At 37.7% G+C, this 21,263-nt stretch overlaps 1 protein-coding gene across 3 annotated transcripts in view; it reads right to left on the bottom strand.

Moving 5' to 3' along the window:
• SAC9 (sacI homology domain-containing protein / WW domain-containing protein) overlaps positions 1-21,263 on the bottom strand; it is a 32,280-nt gene that overhangs the window by 2,050 nt on the left and 8,967 nt on the right. For all 3 annotated transcript variants that reach the window (XM_028269905.2, XM_082874922.1, XM_082874921.1), the window contains 9 exons: positions 19,855-21,071; positions 15,436-15,543; positions 15,067-15,237; positions 12,342-12,584; positions 9,011-9,454; positions 6,113-6,931; positions 4,755-4,952; positions 2,937-3,395; positions 2,612-2,842 (listed from right to left, as the gene is read on the bottom strand). In XM_028269905.2, the coding sequence (XP_028125706.2) occupies positions 2,612-2,842; positions 2,937-3,395; positions 4,755-4,952; positions 6,113-6,931; positions 9,011-9,454; positions 12,342-12,584; positions 15,067-15,237; positions 15,436-15,543; positions 19,855-21,071 (3,890 nt within the window). The remainder of the gene's footprint in view (positions 1-2,611; positions 2,843-2,936; positions 3,396-4,754; positions 4,953-6,112; positions 6,932-9,010; positions 9,455-12,341; positions 12,585-15,066; positions 15,238-15,435; positions 15,544-19,854; positions 21,072-21,263) is intronic.

The following is a 21,263-nucleotide window of genomic DNA, read 5'->3' on the forward strand; positions in this document are numbered from 1 at the left end:
TAGTCTAATAACACTGAGAATTGATGAATGGAGAGAGAGAGAGAGGGGGTTGGGTGATGGCGTGTTTGGTTTGCTTTTGCTTTTCTTTTTGGGATGTTTTTTGCTTTCTGAAGCACCTCTGTTTATCTCCACTCAAGGCCACCCTCATAAAATAAAATAACAACATATCACCACACTGCAGCAGCCGAGGGACCAGGTTCACACACACCCACGTTCTTTCCCACTTTTCTTTTCTTTTAATATATATATATATATTTTTATTATAATATTTTTCCACCAATATATTTCCACCATCCTCTAAAATAATATTTCTTTCCATCCTCCCACTTTGACCCATTCTTTGTATTATTATTATTATTCTTATTATTATTATTATTATTATTATTATTATATATATATCTTTCAACAAAAAAAAAAAAAAAAAAAAAAAAAAAAAAAAAAAAAAAAAAAACATTTTACACATTTGCACAACAGCCCATATTTTATTTCTCTCAGGGATCCACCCCGATCACAATTTTACATAAAAAAAAAAAAAAAAAAAAAAAACCCAAAAAACAACACCAAAAGCTTTGTTTTCTTTTCTGCAGACGGCCACCCACCGCCATCACTTCTTCGCCTATTCCGCCGGCCTTTTCTTCTTGCCTCCGTCCTGGGCGGCCCTTGACGGTGTTGCCTCCGTGTTTCCTTGTCCACCGAGCACGTTCACTCCCCCATACTCCTCCACTGCAGCATATGGTGGACCTCCAAATCGAAACATCACGGTGGCCTTCCGCTTCAGCTCCTTGTTTTCTGCCCTTAGCACGCTTATCTCTGCTCGCGCATCCTTATACATGCGTTGGAGCAGAGCCAGCTGGGCGTTTAAATGCTGCACCTCATTTGTTCTACTCTGCAGCCGGTTCGACAAATTTGTGACCGCCGTCATGGTTTCCACGCATGACTTCAGAGTATACTGATTCGCCTCAATATCAGTTTGCACCGCCATTTTTTGCTCCACCGACCGCATCGGAAAGTTCAATGGAGCAAAACCAGAGGTGTTTGGTTGAGGTTCACTGGCCACCGCACCAGTTATTTCTCTTGTGGGCTCGTTCAGTTCTGGAAAGAGCGTGAGCAGGTTCTGGGTAGCTGGACGGGAAGAAGAGGCCATGTTTTTGGGTTGCTAAGTGTTTCAGCGAAATAGCAATTTCAGACTGGTAATGTTCGGAAGGGTTGGTGACAGAATGGCAACAAAGTGTTCCACAGTTTCTCTCTCCGCAGAGGCAGAGTTTTTTTCAGCGAAGGGTTGGTTTCAGAGGTTTCAGAATGGTATGCCTCAGCCTCAGCCTTCGTCTTGGTTAAATAGCCGAGGCAGCCACGCGTATCGCGCGCCTCTTGCCGCCCGACAAACTGGCACGCCTTTTCATGGCACATCTTTTGACAAAGTGGACACGCCTTTTGATGGCACGCCTTTTGATGGCACGCCTTTTTGATGAATTGGGCACGCCTTTTGATGGCACGCCTTTTGACAAAATTGGGCACACCTTTTGAGGGTGCAACTTTTTAAGGGTCCGACAAGACTCTGTAAACTGTCCCGACATTGATTCCGATTAGCTCCTTTATGGGTCCGACAAGACTCTGTAAACTGTCCCGACATTGATTCCGGTTAGTTCCTTCATGGGTCCGACAAGACTCAGTAAACTGTCCCGACATTGATTCCAGTTAGCTCCTTCACGGGTCCGACAAGACTCTGTAAACTGTCCCGACATTGATTCCGGTTAGTTTCTACAAGGGTCCAGCAAGACTCCGTAAACTGTCACAACAACTGTCACAGCATTATCTGCTACAACGGTCCGACATGACCCCATAAACTGTCTTCTACATCGGTCTGACACCACCATACAGTGTCCTCTACAACGTTATGACACCCCATACAGTGTCTTCACCAACGGTCTGACACGACCATACAGTGTCTCCTATCCTTTTTTATTTTTATGTATTTTCTTGTTTTGTTACTCTCTCCAAACTCAAGTTGGTTAGTTTCTCTCCTCCTTGAGTTTGCGGGGGGCTGTTAGAATTTCCCATCTTTACCTTCACCTACTCCACTACACACTCCACTTCACCTACCTCCACTTCACCACACACTCCACTTCACCTAACCCACTATCACCTCCACTACACCTACTACCACATTTTCTTCTATATATAGATTGTATAGGAATTGTAATCAAATAATCTTGTAAGATATCAATCAATCAATAATACATAATTTCTTACACATTCTCTCTTTTTTCCTTATCTCTCACGTCTTGCTCTACTTCAAAATTCCCCTCTGATTGATGTGCTTTGACTATAAATTCAGGATTACAAATTCTTATACCCATCCTTGCATTTTACAACAAGCACTCATGTTGGCTTTCAGATGTTGCAATGGTTGTGCTATTTTTGCAATGGAATATTAGATCCCGTTTTTAGGATTCTATTTAGAACATCACTACAAAGATTGCCACTATGTCACATGCTTAACTATTACAGGGAAGAACAAAAACTGCATCAAGAGAAACAGATCAAAATAACAGATCTATGTATTTCACAAGGTAAATGATATAGCAGTATAATAAAAGTCTGTTGAGAGTACCTGGAAAGCAGAGACTTGGATATACAATACAGCAGGAGATATATGTCTATCTTCTAAAAATGTTAATGACGTATCCCATATATTTACATCTGAAGAAGGTGAATGTGTAATTCGAGGCCTTATTGCACTAAAACCATCAAGACGAAATCCTGCCAACAACGGTGAAGCAGGTGATAGATACTGTTCCAAAACAAGATCATTGTCCATTAACCTCTCAGCCTCTACTGGAACCTGAAAAAGATAATTAAAAGGGAATGACATACAGGACAAAGTTTAAATAGCAGAGCTAATAACAACAGAAAATTGATAAAAGCACTAGTTGCACCTTGAATCTATTTAATTCTGGAGCTTTGTCCAACCAGTTTCTCAAATTTATCTGGTCAGAGCCCTGTGGTGATGTAAGCCCCATATCTTTTCTGACTGGGCTTCCAACTACTAGAATTCTTTTGGCATGAAGACATGGGTCACTTTCAACTGGCCCTCCTAAAGAGGCTCGTCGCTCGAGTTGTGAAAAAGGGTTTTCTTCTAGAGACAAAAGATTAAAGTCCTTCCCAAAATTAACAGAACTTGACCCAGCTCTCTGAAGACTTAGTGTTATCCAAATTATGCGGCATCGAACAGGATTCCTGAAGGCAAAATGTACGTGCCTAGGAACTGTATCCCCTTCATCCAAATTCTCTGGTCCACAAAGTTCCGAGGAAGATGTGATTAGGGAGCGGACATCCCATTTTCCCATGCACGATCTTTCCTCCTTTTGTATCTTATTGCTGGCCCAAATTTGCACCTGTAGAAACAATAAAGTGGTACTCGTCAACAAAACACGGTTAAAAACAGAACTTACTGCACTCTGCAGAAACTAGCAGTTTCGAGTCAGCGACGTGATTAATATAAGGAAATGTCACACTAATGCTATGTTTTTGGATCTCAAAATTTTCAAGGCAAATGAATTCACTAATACATATTCATTTTTTTTTATGGCTAACTAATATATATATTTATATATTCATGAATTTTTTGAATAAATATCTATTCATTTTATTCTCATTTTCTTAACCCAACCAAAGAAAGAGGATAAAAGTAGCTTCTTTCACTTCATTTTATTTCCCTTTCCCTTCTGCCCAAACATAGCCCTAAAGAGAGCAAAATAAAAAAATAAATAGTGTAAATGCAAACATCACTAGGAAAATTTATTATTTGAAAATGTAGTTTGAGCTCTATAAGAATATATGCTACATGGACTCGAGTATGGGAGTCGGGTGCAAGTGTGTATCTAGAGGTTGGACTTGTCAAACCTTAAATTGAAAGGTACGTGGGCTCGGCAAAAAAATGTCATATTTTTATATTTTTAATCTGTTATGTGAGATAAATTGTGTTATATGTAACATTCAGTATTAAAAAGACATTTACAGCAATTATACAACAATATGTATTTGTAATAATAGTGCTAAATACAAACATATAAGAAGTGTTTGATGAAAAATATCCGACACATGTCCCATACCCTTGTCCAAGTGTCAGGTGTCCGACATGGGTATTTAATTTATTTCAGATGTAACATAGATAAGAATGAGTGATATGTCAATGCAATTAAACCAAGAAAAAGGATGGAAGAGAAACACAAGCATGTATGTAGTCCCCAATAATGGGGGTTTGGGAGAGGTGGATTGGGTGTATAGACCTAAGCTTTAACCATTATCTGTACAAAGTGACTGTTCTCCTATTCAAATCCACAAAAACAATTACTAAAATCGTGAAAAAATCCTTCCTATGGTCATGGACGATACAAAGAAACTAAACAGTTGTACAAGCCTCCCAAACCCATCTCTCGCATAAATGTCTAACAATTGCCTCGTATAAATAAATTGGTTTCTGAACCGAACTTCTTGTTGACCAAGAATTAGTAAAAATTACAAAAGATTTAATCTGCAACATACGTTAAACATGCCATTCTCTTAGAAATGACTCCCACAAAATAGGAATTTGGAATGCAACAAATCATTTATAGTTAAGATAATACATTGGTATTTCAGGCTTGCAGTTTAGGATTCTTGATAAAAAAAAAAAAAATGTATTGAAACACAGGGCTGTGTCTACTGATATTTAATTTAACAAGAAGCAGCTAGGTAAAGGGAGGTGTACTTACTGTAGGAGCGTCAGACATTGAATAGCCACAGGGACTAACAAGTAGGACCACCCCCGCCACATCAGAAAGATCACTAAGAACGATAACAAATTCAACACAGGAGGCACTAGGAGGAGCTTTCCAATATGAATGCTGTAATCCAGAATCAAGTGGTGCAAGCAATGACAATGGTGGTGCTGAACCTGCTGCCATTTCAACCTACAATAATTATAAAACTAAGTCAAAAATCAGAAAATAGGTAAAACATCTGGGTGCTGAAAGAAGGTAGTGAATTAGTCATGGCATACAAATTACATAACCAAAGTTTAAATGTTTGTGTCATGATCTTCCAGCTTGTCAGAGCATATGTTAAGATATTATCTTGAAGATTTCTGCTTGAAGCAACTTAAGCTTTCTGAAATTGATTGTGAACAAATATTTGGCACTACCAATACTTTGGGGAATAAGATGCAAAATGATAACATGAGAGAAAGAAAAGATAAAAAAAAAAAACCAAAACCAACAACCATGTGGATTCCTTTGGAACCATACCCATGACAATCAGATCTTTTGCCTGACTCAGCCAAGTTCAGCCTTATGTAACAAACATTAATGCCATTACTGCCATGGTTCTAAAAGCATATTTGAGGCATGCTCAAAGAAAATTCACTGTTAAAAGCTTCAAGGGGCAAAAATTTGTGTGATTCTTATGAAGTTCATGATAACTGCCCCAAGGTGCAGTCTGATGCAGGCTTTTGTAATGTTGGTGTCTTGTCATAAGAGGCATAAAATTATAAATCAACTAGTTTCAACTGAGCTCCAAAAGCATAATCCCATGGAATTGTTATCTGGCTATGGATAAAATCAACCGTGTGGGGGGCTAGGCCTGCCTAAACAAGAATAAGGAAAGGAAACCTTCAAGCTAGAAAAGGAAAACAGAAAAAGAATAAGAAGACAATGAACCACAGTTCTCAATGTATAAAAGAACCAGAAAAAGAAATGTCAAAATGATTATTCGGAGACACAACCGGCCCTGAGCAAAGGCAATCAAGGAGCCGCTTTGGGCCCCCAAAATTTGACTAAAATGAATAGACCCACCTGTGCTAGTTAAAAGAAGAGATGATGGTCACAGAAGATACCAAATAAAATCTCACTTGGTAGAAAGAAAAGAAGATGGATCTCTAGCTGTGTAGAAAGATCACCAATGGATCTCTACATCAATAAAAATTGAATGGTGATAAAAAATAAATAAATAAATGAAAACATATAAAGAACTTTGTGGCATGTCCAATTTATTAAAGGAATTCATAAGGATAAGAGAACAATGTCCATGGATGGATGTATACACCAAAATCAATACAAGACAGGGAAGAACATACCGAGTGTAAAAAGCTGGCAGAGGGAAATTCAGCAAGTGATTCTCCTCCATTAAGTAATCGTCCTAAGACTTTAAAAGTTTCCTTATCAGAAGATAGATTTCCTTTAGAAGAAAATCCAATTACATGGCCCAAAGCTTTATGTGCCACACTGTCTGCACGAGCACTTCTGCGCATGCTTATCAAGACCCTAACATAGTCCAAGGTTAATGCATCAAGCACAATATCATGGCAACATTGTTTACAAATAACCCCATCCATTGTCATTAAACGACTTGAAGACACATCAGCTGGGTTTCCATGTCCTGATCCACCCTGGCTAGATACAGCATTATAGGTCGAGACCTCCCTCGAGTTGTAGCTTGCTAGCAGAAGAGCTCCTCTCCCAGCAGAACAAATTTTGCAAACCTTTCTCTCACATTGAGAACACAAAAAAACAGATTTGGTAGCTGCTGGAGAAGACGAAGTAAAGGATGCATAACCAGTGGCCGCAGTTTCAGCACGAACCTGACACGTGCCACCAGAACAATTCTCCCCAATCCCAGCAATGTTCCAGAAATCTATAGCACTATCATCAACAGTCTCCAGACTAATAGCAGCAGTAATTTTGTCTTCAAGTGAAGCCTGCCCAAGCAAAGCAAGAGTGTTTGTAACCCTGCATAATCTTGGCATGTAGGATTCATCAAGCAATACATTTGGATTTATAGTGGCAGGATCAATGCCAATTGACAATAAAGCTCTATCCCTTTCAGCGGCTGAAAGATTTAAGCGAAGCCTTTCAATTTCAAGTTTCATGGCTTGTTTGAAACCTAGATTCCTTTCCTGAAAAATTGATGATTAAGATGGGAAAAGTTAATAAACAATGGGTGTGATCTTACATTATTATGTAAGAAGCATATCGTGTGAACATAATCCATCACCATTTTCTTTGTAGCAAGCACATATTTGAGACACACAGCCTGTCATAAGAAATTTTTGAAGCATGCACATACATATGACATTTGAGAGCAAAATTAAGTCAATGCCAATGTTTTAGAAGGGATTGCCCACACAGCTTACATTGAAAAGCCAATAGAAGGTCCCTAGCCCTGTTTTAAATTTGCTTGCTCTGAGATCCGCTAGGGGTTAGGCACATGATCCAACCATGTGACTCACTCTACAGGATGGTGCATCATGGATAAAACTAACAATGAAGTCTCATAAACAAAAAAATAAATAAAGCTTCTGGAACTTTCTTTTGGTTGTGTGCATGTGTGTCTATGCGTTTTCCTTTCTAACATTGTGCATGTGGGGCTAGGGTTTTCAGGGCAGGGGAGGTGGCGACTAGGGTTTTTAAGGTAGGGAAGGTGGAAGTTAAGGTGGTTGGAGGTGGTGGCAGTGGCGGCTGGAGATGGCAGTAAGTGAAGAGGTGGTGGGTATGGGATTAGGGTTTCAAGGTTAGGGATGGGGTTTACTTCGGGTATTACGTAGGGTGTTCAAATAATACAAATTTTAAAATTTGTAGATAGGAATCCAGAAAAGGTGGCGGTCCAAAGAGGAAATGTGGGGCACTTAGAAGCTCCAATAGATTTGTAGTTTTTAAGAGTCACTTTTTACACGTATGCCCCCTGCCCAGCTGTAAAAGCCAAGCAGGTATTATAAACAGAAAATGCCAAAGCATTCAGTTTTGTTATCATCTAAGGTGGGGCAAAGAAGCATTTGTTTAGATACTTTCACAGATAAAAAGGACATTGAAGAACTTGAATGTGACAAATTGGTGTCATTTTAGAATCATCACAGCTAAGCAATTATAGTGATGCAATGGATATGGATATTGTCATGGAATCCATGAAACAAACAAATAACAGAACAAGCAAAACACAAGATGTCAAGGCACAATTGAAGATTAGGATAAATGGAACACAAGGAAGCTAAGAAGCACGGATTCAAACATGTGATATGACACAAACACGCTGATACGATAATTTTAAAAAACGCAAGACATGACACAAGTGGGGAACATGTGCAACATATAGTTTTATATATAAATTATGGGAACTCCTTCGGCATGTACCATATTTGTTACGCATTTTATTGGTACATGTCATGCATTTTTGTAGCAAATGCTATGTAATTTTTTGGTAGAATTACGACAATTTGTGGTAATGTCATACATTTTGGTGATTCAAAAATGTTTCAATAAAAAAATATGCAACATTACAACAAAAAATGCATACCATTACCAATTTTCTTGGTACATGTCATGCATTTTTGTGGCAAATGCTACGTAATTTTTAGGTAGAGTTACAACAATTTGTGGTAATGTTATACATTTTTGTGATTAAAAAATGTTTCAATAAAAAAATATGTAATATTACCACAAAAAATGCATACCATTACCACAAAATACGTAACTTCATTTCAAAACTACAAATTGTCATAACTCTACTAGAAGATTATGTAATATTTGTCACAAAAATACATAAAATATATCAAGAAAATGCATAACAAGGTCCCTCAAATGATGAAAGATTAATAGATATAAATTTATATTTTTTGTTTTAACATTGGATAAGTTAATTTGCTCCAATTACCCAAAAACAAAAAAGTTAATTTGTTCAAAATTGTAAGGTCTTTCATGAGTGCCTAAGCAATGGACATCTGTGTCCCCCCAGTGTCCATAGCATTTCCAAGTCTAAATAAATTAAAAAATAATATGACATGTTTGGGTGTTTGTCTGACACATGTAGGGAAATGTCCGACACGTGTAACACTGACACACCATCTTCATTAAAGTGTCTGTGTTTCTTGGCTGGCTAGGTAGTTCTTGGAGAAAATGTTGTCGAAGAACTACCAAAAATTTACATCATAGCAATGTAAGCAAGCAGTAAAATAATGGCCCAGAACAAAATATTAATATACCATATGGGAGCCTGCAAAGAGCTTGAAACAATTTATATACTGCTGAGCACCACTATCAGAAGGTCTTGTGTCATGTGATGAAGTGAATTTAGAATTAGTTTCACCATTTGGGTGTTCAGTTACAGCTTTGTCCAGGAAGTCAAGAAAGTCGCCCCCCTCGTGTACAGAATTCTCCATCACTAGTTGAGGTTGAGAAATGGATTCTGAAGTCATGTTGTCTCCCGTCAAAAGGTCTACCCATAAGTTGGCAGATATATCTGGTTGCACAGGTGGTGGCACTTTTTCATTGGATAAAGCAGCATCACCAAATGGATTTGTGTCCAGAGCAGACAGAAAAGGGTTGATTTCCTTCTGAAAATTATCCGCAAGTTCAAATAGCTTGGCTCCTGGACCTTCACGAGTAAATACGCCTTTCCAAGGAAGAGAGACTCCAAGAACCTCTACCTGTAAAAGATTTCACTACAAGGTCATTGCCAAGCAGCAATTAGGCCAAACAACCTTAAAATGCATATAAACATCAGTGTAATTAATATATATACATATAAACATAAATGTGTAATAGAAGGTCTCTACAAGTCGTGATTCTGATCATAACTAAATAAAAAATGGTAGTGCATAAATAAATAGGATGCAGACCAGAAAGGTTGAAAATAGATTAGCAATAATATAAGGTTTATATTTTGTGTATACCCAGTGTGTATACCCAACATGTACCTGGCTTTCATACTTTTTCCTTTCATAAAATAATTTCATTATGGCAAGTGGTTATGGAGATTTCCACATGAGTGTGATTCATTATGGCACAAGATTATTAGAAGCAAGTATGGGATTCATGCTAATGGTAGAGACTCACAGGTGGTTACTAGGGGTAATGGTCGTGCTCCTTGGAAATCAATCTCTCATATTTATCCAATTTGGCTTCATTTCATTTCTGTGAGGGTGGGTAACGGGGACGTTTCCAAATTCTGGGAGGATGTATGGGTGGGTTCTTCTTCCTTTGTTGTGTCTTTCCCGCATTTGTATAGAGTGTCTTAGTCTCATAATTGCTCTATTGCATCTATGGCATATTTTCCTAGAAATCTTAATGATAGGGAAGTTGGGGAATTGGTGGATCTATTGTCAAGGCTTGGACATGTCTCTTTGGTTCCAATGTTGGAGGACAAGTGGGTTTGGGCTATTCATTCTTCGGGGTCCTTTTCTTGTAAATCTTTTTTTGACAAACTCATTGATAAGCATCATTTACCTCTGTTCCTTTTCACAAGAAGTTATGGAGGGCTTGTGTTCATGGAGGCACTTTAACAAATGATACATTGCAAAATAGGAGACTTCCCGTTCTCTTAGTCCTCAATGGTGCATAATGTGTCGGAGGAATGGAGAATCTTTAGACCATTTATTTCTGTATTGTCCAGTTGCAGCGAGCTTATGGCAAAGGTTGTTTTGTTTGGGGAATGTTATGTAGGTGGCTCCAAAAGATATTGCACAAATGCTTTTAATTGATTTTCGAGTATGGGGTAGGTCAAAGAGGGCCAAGGTGCTTTGGCTTTGTGCTATCTTTGCGATTTTTTGGGTCGTTTGGTTGGAGAAAAATAGGTGTCTTTGAAGAAGTATCTCGAGATGTGGATTTTTTTATGGGAAAAAGTTACACTTGGCTTCTTTTTGGGTGTCGGTGAATCCTTTGTTCAAAGGAATTCCTCTTTTTATTATTGCATCAGATTGGGTGTCAGTTTGTGATATGTAGTGTCCTCTTTGTTTTGAGTTTCAACTCTTTGGGCTATTTTGTCTTTTATATGTATTTTTCTTTATAGAGCATTATCCTCATTTCTTTTGGCTTTTTGCCTTAATAAAATCTTTGTTTGTTGTTGATAAAAAAATAATAAAAAAAAAAAAAAAGGAAAATGAAAAAGACACTAGAAGAGCACTTTCAAAAACAAACCAATTACAGGGTGATCTGAAATACACTTATCAAAAATAGAAATAATTGTTAAGTTTTATTACATTGACAAAGATCTCAAGCTTCGCAAATCACCCCCCCCCCCCCCCCCTTTAGGGGCAGAGCCAGAATAAATTGAAGAAGTATTGGGGGGGGCTCCTCATACCACACTCTTTAACTCCTTACAGCTACCAAATTGTGGCTTTTTAATTACAATTATACCCTTTAGCAAAATTAAATTTAAGAATGAAAAAATTTCAATACAAAAAAATGCTTTACACACCTACCCTCCCATCACCCACCACCACCCTTCCCCTCCACCACCCACCGCTACCTAGCCGCCACCCTTTCTCCTCCAACCACCGCCACCCTCTCCCCATTCTTTCACTCTCTCCACCCTTATGCAACTCCCAACACCTCTACCATATGAATATAAGGGGGAAAAAAGTAACAAACAACGAGAAATAAAAGATTTTTTAAAGAAAAACATAGTTAAAACATATATATAATAATTGTAAATAGATTGTATACAACATTTGGTGTCTAAGAGTTTTGGGTGTGACTTTCTATAATTTTAATATGGTTTCATGCCATTTGAAAAAAATGGAGCTGAATCTTCATTTGGCTCTAGTTCGCCGAACAAACCAAGATTGTTTGGCCTTTGGTAGCCGAACATATTAAGGCGGACAAATAAGGCTGAATGTGACTAATTACACCAATTTTAGCCTTCGGCCGACCAAAGCCGAACGAATCAAGTTTGTTTGGCCTTGGTTGGCGTAACAAAAGTAAAACACAGAAAAAAAATAAATACCAAAAAATGTCATCTTCCACACTACCACCACAGCCCAACCCACCCCCACCTCACAACTCCTTCCTCCACCAGCCATCATCCTCATCTATGGTAGAGAGTGTAAAAAATAAAAAAACTAAAAAAAAGAGATGCATGTTTAGGGATGGGGAAATGTTTGAAATTATGGAGTGTAGAGAGAAAAAATGACATTTTTTAAAATTAAGTGGGTGTAATAAGAATGTGGGTGTCAAGAATTAAGTTTGTTGTGTAAATAGAAGCTCCCCTGCTTGCCACCAACCCCCCCCCCCCCCCTCCCCCCTCCACCTTCACCCCTGCTCTAGCTCCTACTTTCCCGTGCACTCATCCAGCCAAAAAATATTGTTCATGGAATATTCATGGGTGCACTGGATTTTCTCAATTTCCAATACTCCACCTTGTGAGGAATATCAAACAAATCCTGCTGTTGCATTGTAAATCTCTCAAAAGCAAACATTTCATCTCTTATAAATTACCTAGTAATCATCGCATATTGAGCAAGAGGGACTCCATAGGCTGATAAATTAAACAAGAACAGACGAATCATGTGACACACTTAAAAAATTTCTTTGTACCTCACCAAGAGTTAACTGGGTTGTTCCAGATATGGCAGGATAAAAGGTAAGCGCGACAACTCGAGTAAGAAAGTCCAACTCTCCCTCCAGTTCTTCATAATCATATAATAATGAAAGACTAGATGTGTCCTGCGAATGGAGGCGTGCACCTGCTCCAGTGACAGCCATATCCTCTGCGCTAATTGGTCCTGGTACAGGTATCAACATGTTTGTGCCATTAGCACACTGCGGTATAGCAGCACCCTGTCACCAGAAATCAACTCTTATCAAAAACTAGAAGACATCACACAAAAAAACAGAGGCATTCCCTGTCAACAAAAACAACACTTCTTAGACACTAATACAGTAATTCGCACATATAACACAGACAGACAGATGCATATAGTTTTCTATTGGCTAACAAGCAGGTACACAGAAACTGATGCGAATAACAAAGAACAAATGGTGATACTGAAACAGCAAGTCATGTTTTATTAATAGAAGCACCACGTAAATGACATCCTCCTGTAGGAATCCTGTGGTTGTATTGATAGCTTAAGGGTTCACCACATGCAGAGTAACCATGGGAAGAGAAAAAAGAGAAGTGGAGAAGTGAAGAAAACACCATCAACATTCATAAACATATTGGGTGTCAACATTACTCCATGGCATGAAAAGATATAACTTACTGCATGACAAGCCAAAAAAATACAAAACAAAACAAAGAAACAACAGGGAAATGCATATGAGATTTTGGCCAGCATACATAAGCATAGGCCAATATCTTGAACCTCCAAAAGCAGTAAAATAAGGTCAAACTCCAATTAAATTGGTCTTGTAAATTACAAAGAATAATTAAGCAAATAAATAAACAGATTCAGTAATTGCCTAGTCTACCGTAGTGACAACCCAGATTAATGGGATCACCATGAGGTACATTGTAACAACCCAAATTATTCTATTTATATAATTTAAATGATCATTATCTTATTTTGAATTCAATGTCTCTTAAGGCATATCTTAGCATCTTGATCGGTTGGTTGTGAGTTTAGTTGGTCCCTAACTAAGTTAAGAGACTGGGAGGCCTTTTGGGTTGTGTTGGATGAGGCACGGGAATAAGGATTCAGTTTTTACCCAGAGTGGTCAACCGGGAGGTCGACCGACCCATCATCCATGGTCAATAGCCTCACAGTATCTCGTTTTGATCCAGAGCGGTCATCAAAGCTTCTCTCAAACTCTCCCAAACCCTTGCACTTCCTCTCTAGATTTTGAGCAAGTAAAAGGATGGATTGACCCAAGGTCACGAGAGAAGAGTTGTAGAGTTGTTAAGGGCTTCATTTTCCGCCCATTGGATCTTCATTTCACACCATCTAGAGTTCAAATCTCCTTCATTTGGGTTTTTGGTAGGGAATTTCTACTCTCTTCATCTAAATCTCTGGTTTCTTGCGTAGATGTCTGAAAAATGTATATCATATCCTCTGTGGTGCTTAGATTTAATATCCAATAAAAATTGAGATGAGCATGGTACATTGATGTCATTCCTTCATGAAACCCTCGTCAGAGCTTCAAATTCATATATGGCATGATTGGCTTGAAAAACACAAAATAAAACTAAATCCTAAACTTGTAAAGCTTGGAATTTGAGAAATTTTGCTGCGTTGGGATAAAATCAAGAATGGGAACTTGATTGTAAAGGTTCAAAACCCAGAATTGAGGATACTATGAGAATTATGTGTAATTGTGTTGACACTCCTTTGGGGAGGAATTGAATTGAAAACCAAATCATTGACACTCCTTGGGGGAGGAATTAAGTGGATAAATTTTGGCCCTGCTTCAGGGAGGAACTTATGTGTAGTGTGAGTGGGATGCACGGAATGAAACATGGGTTCAATACTTTAAGGTGAAAGACTAAAAACTTGGTCAAGGGAGATTACATGTCCCTCTGGATAGTAACAAATCATAAAGTCGACCCATGCCAAGGGCAAGGTGTGAGGAATATGCAATCTCAGTGTGTTAGTTAAATGAGTTGAAAATTTGGTTAACTATTGGTAGCATCGGTGTTGTGTTGTTCATATGTTCATTATCTCTTGTTATTACGTGCTCGTTCATTGTTAAACTGCTAGTTTCTTCAACTCGTATTTATATTTATAAAAATATATTTATTACACACTTGTTCATTGTCCTCCCCTTATTATATCCTTTTATTTCAATAAATTGTTTCGTTTCAAAATTTTTTTTATAAAACCATGCCCCCTCCCACAGGTCACCATTGACATACATGTGGATTGTAGAGAGAGAGAGAGAGAGAGAGAATTGGGTGGTTTGAGGCTGCCTATCCTTAAATCATAAGGGGGTAAAGTGCTCCAACCTCAAACCACAATGAGGGGAAGTGAACTTTGACCTTCTATTTTTTTTTTTTTTTTAAGTGAGAAAGTGATCTGTTGAGACTTGAATTTAGAAATCCAAGACTTGTCAAAGAAAAGAAAATTAAGAATCCAAGACCTACCTACAAACTGCTTTCAAATGTAAATTCTCAGGCTTGGGGCACAAAGACAGACTATAGTTTTTTTTTTTTTGATAAATAAGACAGACTATAGTTTTAAAATACATATATATATATATATATAAGTAAATTTCCTTTTAAGACTTGAATAAGCAAGGCCACCACCTCTTTAACAAAGGAAATATAATTCTGAAGTGCAAGTGTGGACCCGAATTCCCAACTTACAAAAGACATTAGCCATACCTCGACAACAAGTTTAAGCCCATCTAAGTAGCGTCCTGTTCGCACATCGACTGTTGAAGGAAAAGTTGAATCATCTGCACCATGTGAAATTGTGAGAAGAAGCTGACAAACATGGCAAGGCTCCCCGAGATAGATAAAGAGTTCAATCACATCTGCCGCCTGTGGGCACATCTGTGGGATGAACCATCATATAAGTAAAACCTCAGAGAAAACAAAATAATTGATGGACATTACACAGTAATTCAGTACAAATACTAAACAATGAAACTATATCAGGAACATATTACTTTTTCAGTAAGAATATGATGAAAAATTAGTTTTCAGTTATAATATGATGCTCTTCATGATGCAAAGAAAAATTATTAGTACCCAGATTAGGTCTTTTCTCTTGAAACAAAGAAGACTCGCTCCACCATCAGAAGTTGGAAACATGTTGGGAACTGGCTTAAGTACGCAAGCAGGTGCCCGAGATGGTACCTGTAACGATCAGCACAAATATCAAGAAAACAATGCTCTGTTGTAACATTGAATCATCTAAAATTAAGAAATGTTTCATCTTTAAATTAATAATTTTACAAGAAGAATATCTACGTATACAAAAAGAAATAATCTATTTATTCATGACAATACTCATGTCTTATAACAAGTCAATATATGATAGCTCCAGAGTAGTTTAAATTTCAGCCCTATTCTCCAAATTCCGATCAAATTGTTAAGTATCCAATCCAACTTTTTCTGGAACAAATATAGAATGTATATTCATGTCCTTCCTTAACAGATCATTTTGATAAATATCACAAGACATTTGGTCTCTCCTTCTAAGCCTACCTGTACCAAAATTTTATGTAACATTAATGGTGTCCCAACAGACTCCCATTGGTATACATTTTGAATTATTTTCACAAAAGAATTACTTTGATTATTCCCACAGGTATGGATTATGTCACGAATACTGGAAGAAACGAGACCTTGACTTCGACAAAATTTGTTGTTTAAATTTTCTTTTCTCACATGGATAACCAACTTTGCTCTAAACTTGCTGTTTGTTCCCTTCCTGGGAGTCATCTCCTTGCTAGGAGTTATGTTTTTGTCGTTTAGTTTTGCTTTCATTTAGGAGTGAAAAGTAACACCTTTATGAGATGAACATAGTCTATATCTCTCCTTTCTTTGATTAGGAACAATTCAATAGCTTGCTTTAGGGGCCTTAACATCGAATAACATAGCAAGTGGCTACTAGCTTGCTTCGGCTCTTATCTTACTATGAGCTTAGGTTCATAGCTTTAGGAGCCTTAAAGAAAATCGAATAGCTTTGCCTGCTTGGTTGTACAGCTACTAAGCAATGCTATTTTGCTATTCTACAGCTTGAAAAAAGCTCCTAAAGCTAACTACTAGTAATAGCTATGCTCATTTTAGGGCTCCTAAAGTTATTGAATTGCTGTGATCGTAAGTTACTAGCTTTAGCTATCTACGATCCAATGAGCCCATAGTTGCTTGTCTGGCAATTGTTTCAGGAATAATAGCTAACAGAAGATAATGATATAGTTATCAATAGGATGACAGAATAAACAAAATGGTGTTTTCACTGAAAGGAAACACTGGATGGAGCTTGCTCAAACTATGTTCATGTATACATCATTTCTTTTCTAGGCCAATACTCGATAAATGATTTGCCTTATCATGTTGATGCACTGATATACTACCCATTGATCCTTCCTAGGACTTGACAATGTTTCATTGTAGTTGAGATAATATTTTCTTGACCCTATTGTTGTTGCTATTTAAATTAAAAACAAAAAACTTGTTTGGATTATCCTTCAAACTGTCAGAAGAATGAATAGCTATAGAAATGATCCATTCAACATAGCATTTGAAAGCTTGTCGCTCTGTAGAATACTTGTGTGACAACCCTCACCTCTGATTAGTGCTAATTTGTGTTTTAGCATGATAAGTAATTAATCAGACTGAAATTCTGAACCGAATGCACAAGTGTATTGTTTTAAATGCATTTCTATCTGTTTGATTGTCGAATGATCTGTTCATGTTTTAAGACTGCGAATCGAAGGCCTTATCGGCGACCGAATCAAAAATTGATTAGTATTTTATGCTAATTAGAATTTATGAAATTTTATGATAAGTTTAATTGAAATCTGATTTGGAATAATTAGATTAGAATTATTTTGTTATATTACATCAACTTGAACTATTTGCATTTTTGCCACTAGTGGGCATTTAGTCCACTAATTGTTTTTAAATCATTTTGTGCATCATCTCATCCTTTCCTCCGACCAAATCGAGAGAGAGAGGGAGAGTAGGAGAAAAACTCGAGTTCATCTAGATTTTGACTTGAAATTAGAGGAATTGTAGAAAGATTGCAAAATAGAGCTAGTACACTTGAGATTCAAGGATTAAGGTAGGTAATTCGCCTTCTTCATTGTGAATTTAAGTTATTTCTCATTTGGTTCATGGTAAATTAGTGTTTAGATTCAAGAATTGGTTTAAAGTGTTGAGTTGAGAGTAAATTCATGCATGCATATACATATTCTTGCATTTTGAAGTTGTTTTCATGAAAACTCTTACATGCATGTTCATATTTTGGTAGAGGTCCATGAATTCACCGTGATTTTGAGCTCAACATTGCATTTGATCTTGTTTTGGAACACTAGAGCTCTTAAAAACTTATGCATGTATGATTTTGCATTATTCTTCGTATTTACACTTAATTTTATGTTCAATTGGCTTACTTTTAAGCTTGATTTTATAAATTGATCTTTGAAACATGTTGTATTATGAGTCTTCAAGTGTTTTCCAGAAAATTAGCCCAAAAATAATCGAGTTTGAAGCTTTAGAAGTTGAATTTTGTGCTTGAGGATCAATCTGGAAATTCCAGATTTTGGATCCACGCTCGAGTGGAGGACTTCACGCTCGAGCGTACACTCTGAGTACATGCACTTCCGCTCGAGCGTAGGAAGTCACGCTCAAGCGTGAAATGCATATGCCCAAAAGTTCATGTGTTTTGCAGTCCGCTCGAGCGAGAGAATTCACGCTCAAGCGAGGGTCTGAGTCTCACGCTCGAGCGGAGGTCGAGCGTCCGTCGAGCGTGAAAATCGTGCAACCAGTACTTTTCATGAGTTTGCAGCCCGCTCGAGCGAAGGAAGTCACGCTCGAGCGGAGCTTCATTATCTGCATGTCCGCTCGAGTGTAGAAAGCCACGCTCGAGCGTGGACCCCTGTTTCAGCGAATTTTGAAAAGTGTTTTAAGGTACATTTTTGCATCCTCATTCCATCATAGGCATTCCTATGCCATGTTTAAGGCATCTTAATGAGGATAATGTTATAGAACCACACCAGTATAGTTAGGAGCTAAGTTATTAATCCCGAGTGTGTGTTCGTTCTGCAACTGTAGGGTTGGCATCCGAGGACGCTCATTAGATGCCTGTAACCCAGTACTCTATGAGTAACAATATTGTAAAGATACGTTCAATTATAACTATTTCTTAACGATTGATTATGCTGCTTTCTGAAATAGCATCGTTTACTGAATGAATGTTTGTCCTATTTGTAAACTGTATTCGTGGCATCCATAACAACTTACTGTTACTGGTACTGCTACTGTTACAGAGATCTCTCTGTCAGTTCTAATGTTGGGACTACTACTGTTTACTGTTTGATGGCCATCAACTAACTGTTCGGTCTGTCAAGATCTATTGTACTGTTTTGTTATTGGATGTACCACATATGACTATTATGGTTTCTGAATAACTGTTATGGCATGAAATATGAGCCACTAATTGAGTAACTATTTTACTGATACAATTGACTGTTTTAATTACTGAAAGGACATTTATTCTTAACCCCTTTACGCATATGTTATTCACTAGGCTTTAGCTCACTGTTTATATTTATATGTAGGTGTCCAGACATCGGACCGGAGCTAGGAGCGTCGGGTTAGCTTTTGTTTTGTCAAGCCTACCACTGTGCCTCACTTCGAGGTTCCAAATCTGTCAAGCCAAGGCTATTTTTGGGGTATCTCAGTTTCACCCTTCTGTCTCTGTTTGTACTGAATGTTTTAGACTTGACTGTACAATTTTGTTGAAGGGACTTGATCCCTAACCCGGATGTTGGGTATATGACGTATGTATATATGTTGGTTTATCAATGTGGCTTGTGCATAAAGTCTTTTTGCATTCAGATTTTCATAGCTCATTGGACATCTTTTATTTACTGTTTTAGCTTCTACCAGCCCCTTACTTTGTATTACTGTCCTTACTGTTAAACAGGCTTTTGGTAATCACGTATTACTGGCCGGTTACGATACTAAACCCAGAGGGGCGGGTTTGGGTCGTGACAACTTGTTACTTGAATGTCCTTATAGATTTGTCTGTAAAACAGCTGTGGTGCAATAAAGCATTATGGTACATTACTCCATCCAAAAAAAATGATTCTATCTAGTTTCTTTTAGTCAACTAATTAATTGGGGGTCGTCTGACTATGTTGATCGGTTGCCACTTTGTCTTCAGGATACCTTAAGCTGTGTTTTTCATTTTTCTCTTATTCTTTTTTGGGTACAACAAGTAAGAATAGAACTAAACATCCCCCGACAACACTCAATAGCACTTATTTTTTTACAATTCAAGATCCATATGATATATAAGAAAGGGAGATCAGGGTAACTGATACAATGATACATTTTAGGTCTAAGTGTTAGATGCTTGAAGCACAATAATAAAGCATCAAAGGATAGATGTAAGGTTCCTTTGGCCAATTTGGGAAAATAGACAGAATAACATACGTGTAAAGGTTGAACTGGAACTGATGGAAGATGCTTGAAATGCCTCAATCCAAGAAACATCTCTAATTGTTTTTGACGAGAGCTATCTACAACTGCATTTTTATATCTTCTCTGCAGAGTGATTTTCATATTCTGCGCAGCAGAAAACTGTTTAAATTTGCCAGCTTCCTCATTGAAGATGCTTAAAATTTGGCTGTGCATAGCTTTAGAACCAGTATACAATGTTGCGTGAATATCACCAGCAAGCAAGAAAAGATCAGCCAGTTGAGATACTGGAGACAAAATTGTTGATCTCTTAAACTCCTCAAATGTCATATCAAACCTCTTCCAAGGTTTGTCTGGACATGGATGATTCCAGGTTGTGGTCCTGGTGTTGTGATCAATATAATATGTTTTCCCTGTCACTGCATCAGATCGTTTCTCCCAGCCTGGTGGCAGTGGGGCAATATATCCACCACAATTAGTAGTAGATTGATAACCAAATGCAAGATCACTATCAAGTGATATCCCTAGTCGTCTACATTGCTCTACAAAAACTTGGAGAGAACCAAAATAACTAGCAGCATTAGTTCTATCCAAAGAATCCGCACAGTTGAAACGTATTACCCCGCTTTGGTGTGATCTCAAGCAGAATGCACCTTCAAAATTATCGTTAAAGATGATTTCACCTCTGCAGTCCTTAATTCGCTGACGAGAGGGCAAATAATCACCCTCACAAATTCCTATAGATACTGTGGGTGCCTTTAGAAGTCTCCACAGTCCTTCAATTGTTTGCTGCTCACCTTTCAATTTTGTACTGGCATGCCAATCATAGTTTATCAAAAGAACTCGAGTAAAAGGAAGTTTTCCAGTTGATTTGATATAGTTCATGGATTCCTCAAAATGCTGAACTAGAATGGACTCTGACTTTCCTTCTCCATATCTAAGCAAGTTGATGCACACAATTGGAACCAAAGCATTCTTCTTCTGATTGCCAACAACAGCTACATCTAGTTCCCGTGCACCATATCTCTTACTTAATCTCTGATAGTACCGTTCACTTCCTTTATAAGGATCACGATCTGAAACATATATTTCTGCTTCTGCTGCAGTTATCTTTAATTCTGCCCCCCACCAGATTGGAATGGTGCCTCGTCGCCAAATATATGTGTTGAAAGGAACACTTTGACCAGCCATTTTTGGAACCCATACGAGTTGCTCACACTCAACTTCATTGCCTGTCAAATGCTATCTTCAGAAGCTCCAAGAAATTCATTTAACAAATAAACAGCTACGATTCATGGCAGGAAATAATATCAACAAGAGAAGGCAATTAGAAAATCAATCAGGGTACTTTCGTGGCATATGAATTGGTATGTAAAATATAAATACATCCCCAATCCGTTTGACAACATTGTGTCTTGATCTTA

Source organism: Camellia sinensis, chromosome 6 (genome assembly GCF_055761805.1).
Source record: "Camellia sinensis isolate YWXY chromosome 6, ASM5576180v1, whole genome shotgun sequence".
In the NCBI taxonomy this organism is placed as follows: domain Eukaryota; kingdom Viridiplantae; phylum Streptophyta; class Magnoliopsida; order Ericales; family Theaceae; genus Camellia; species Camellia sinensis.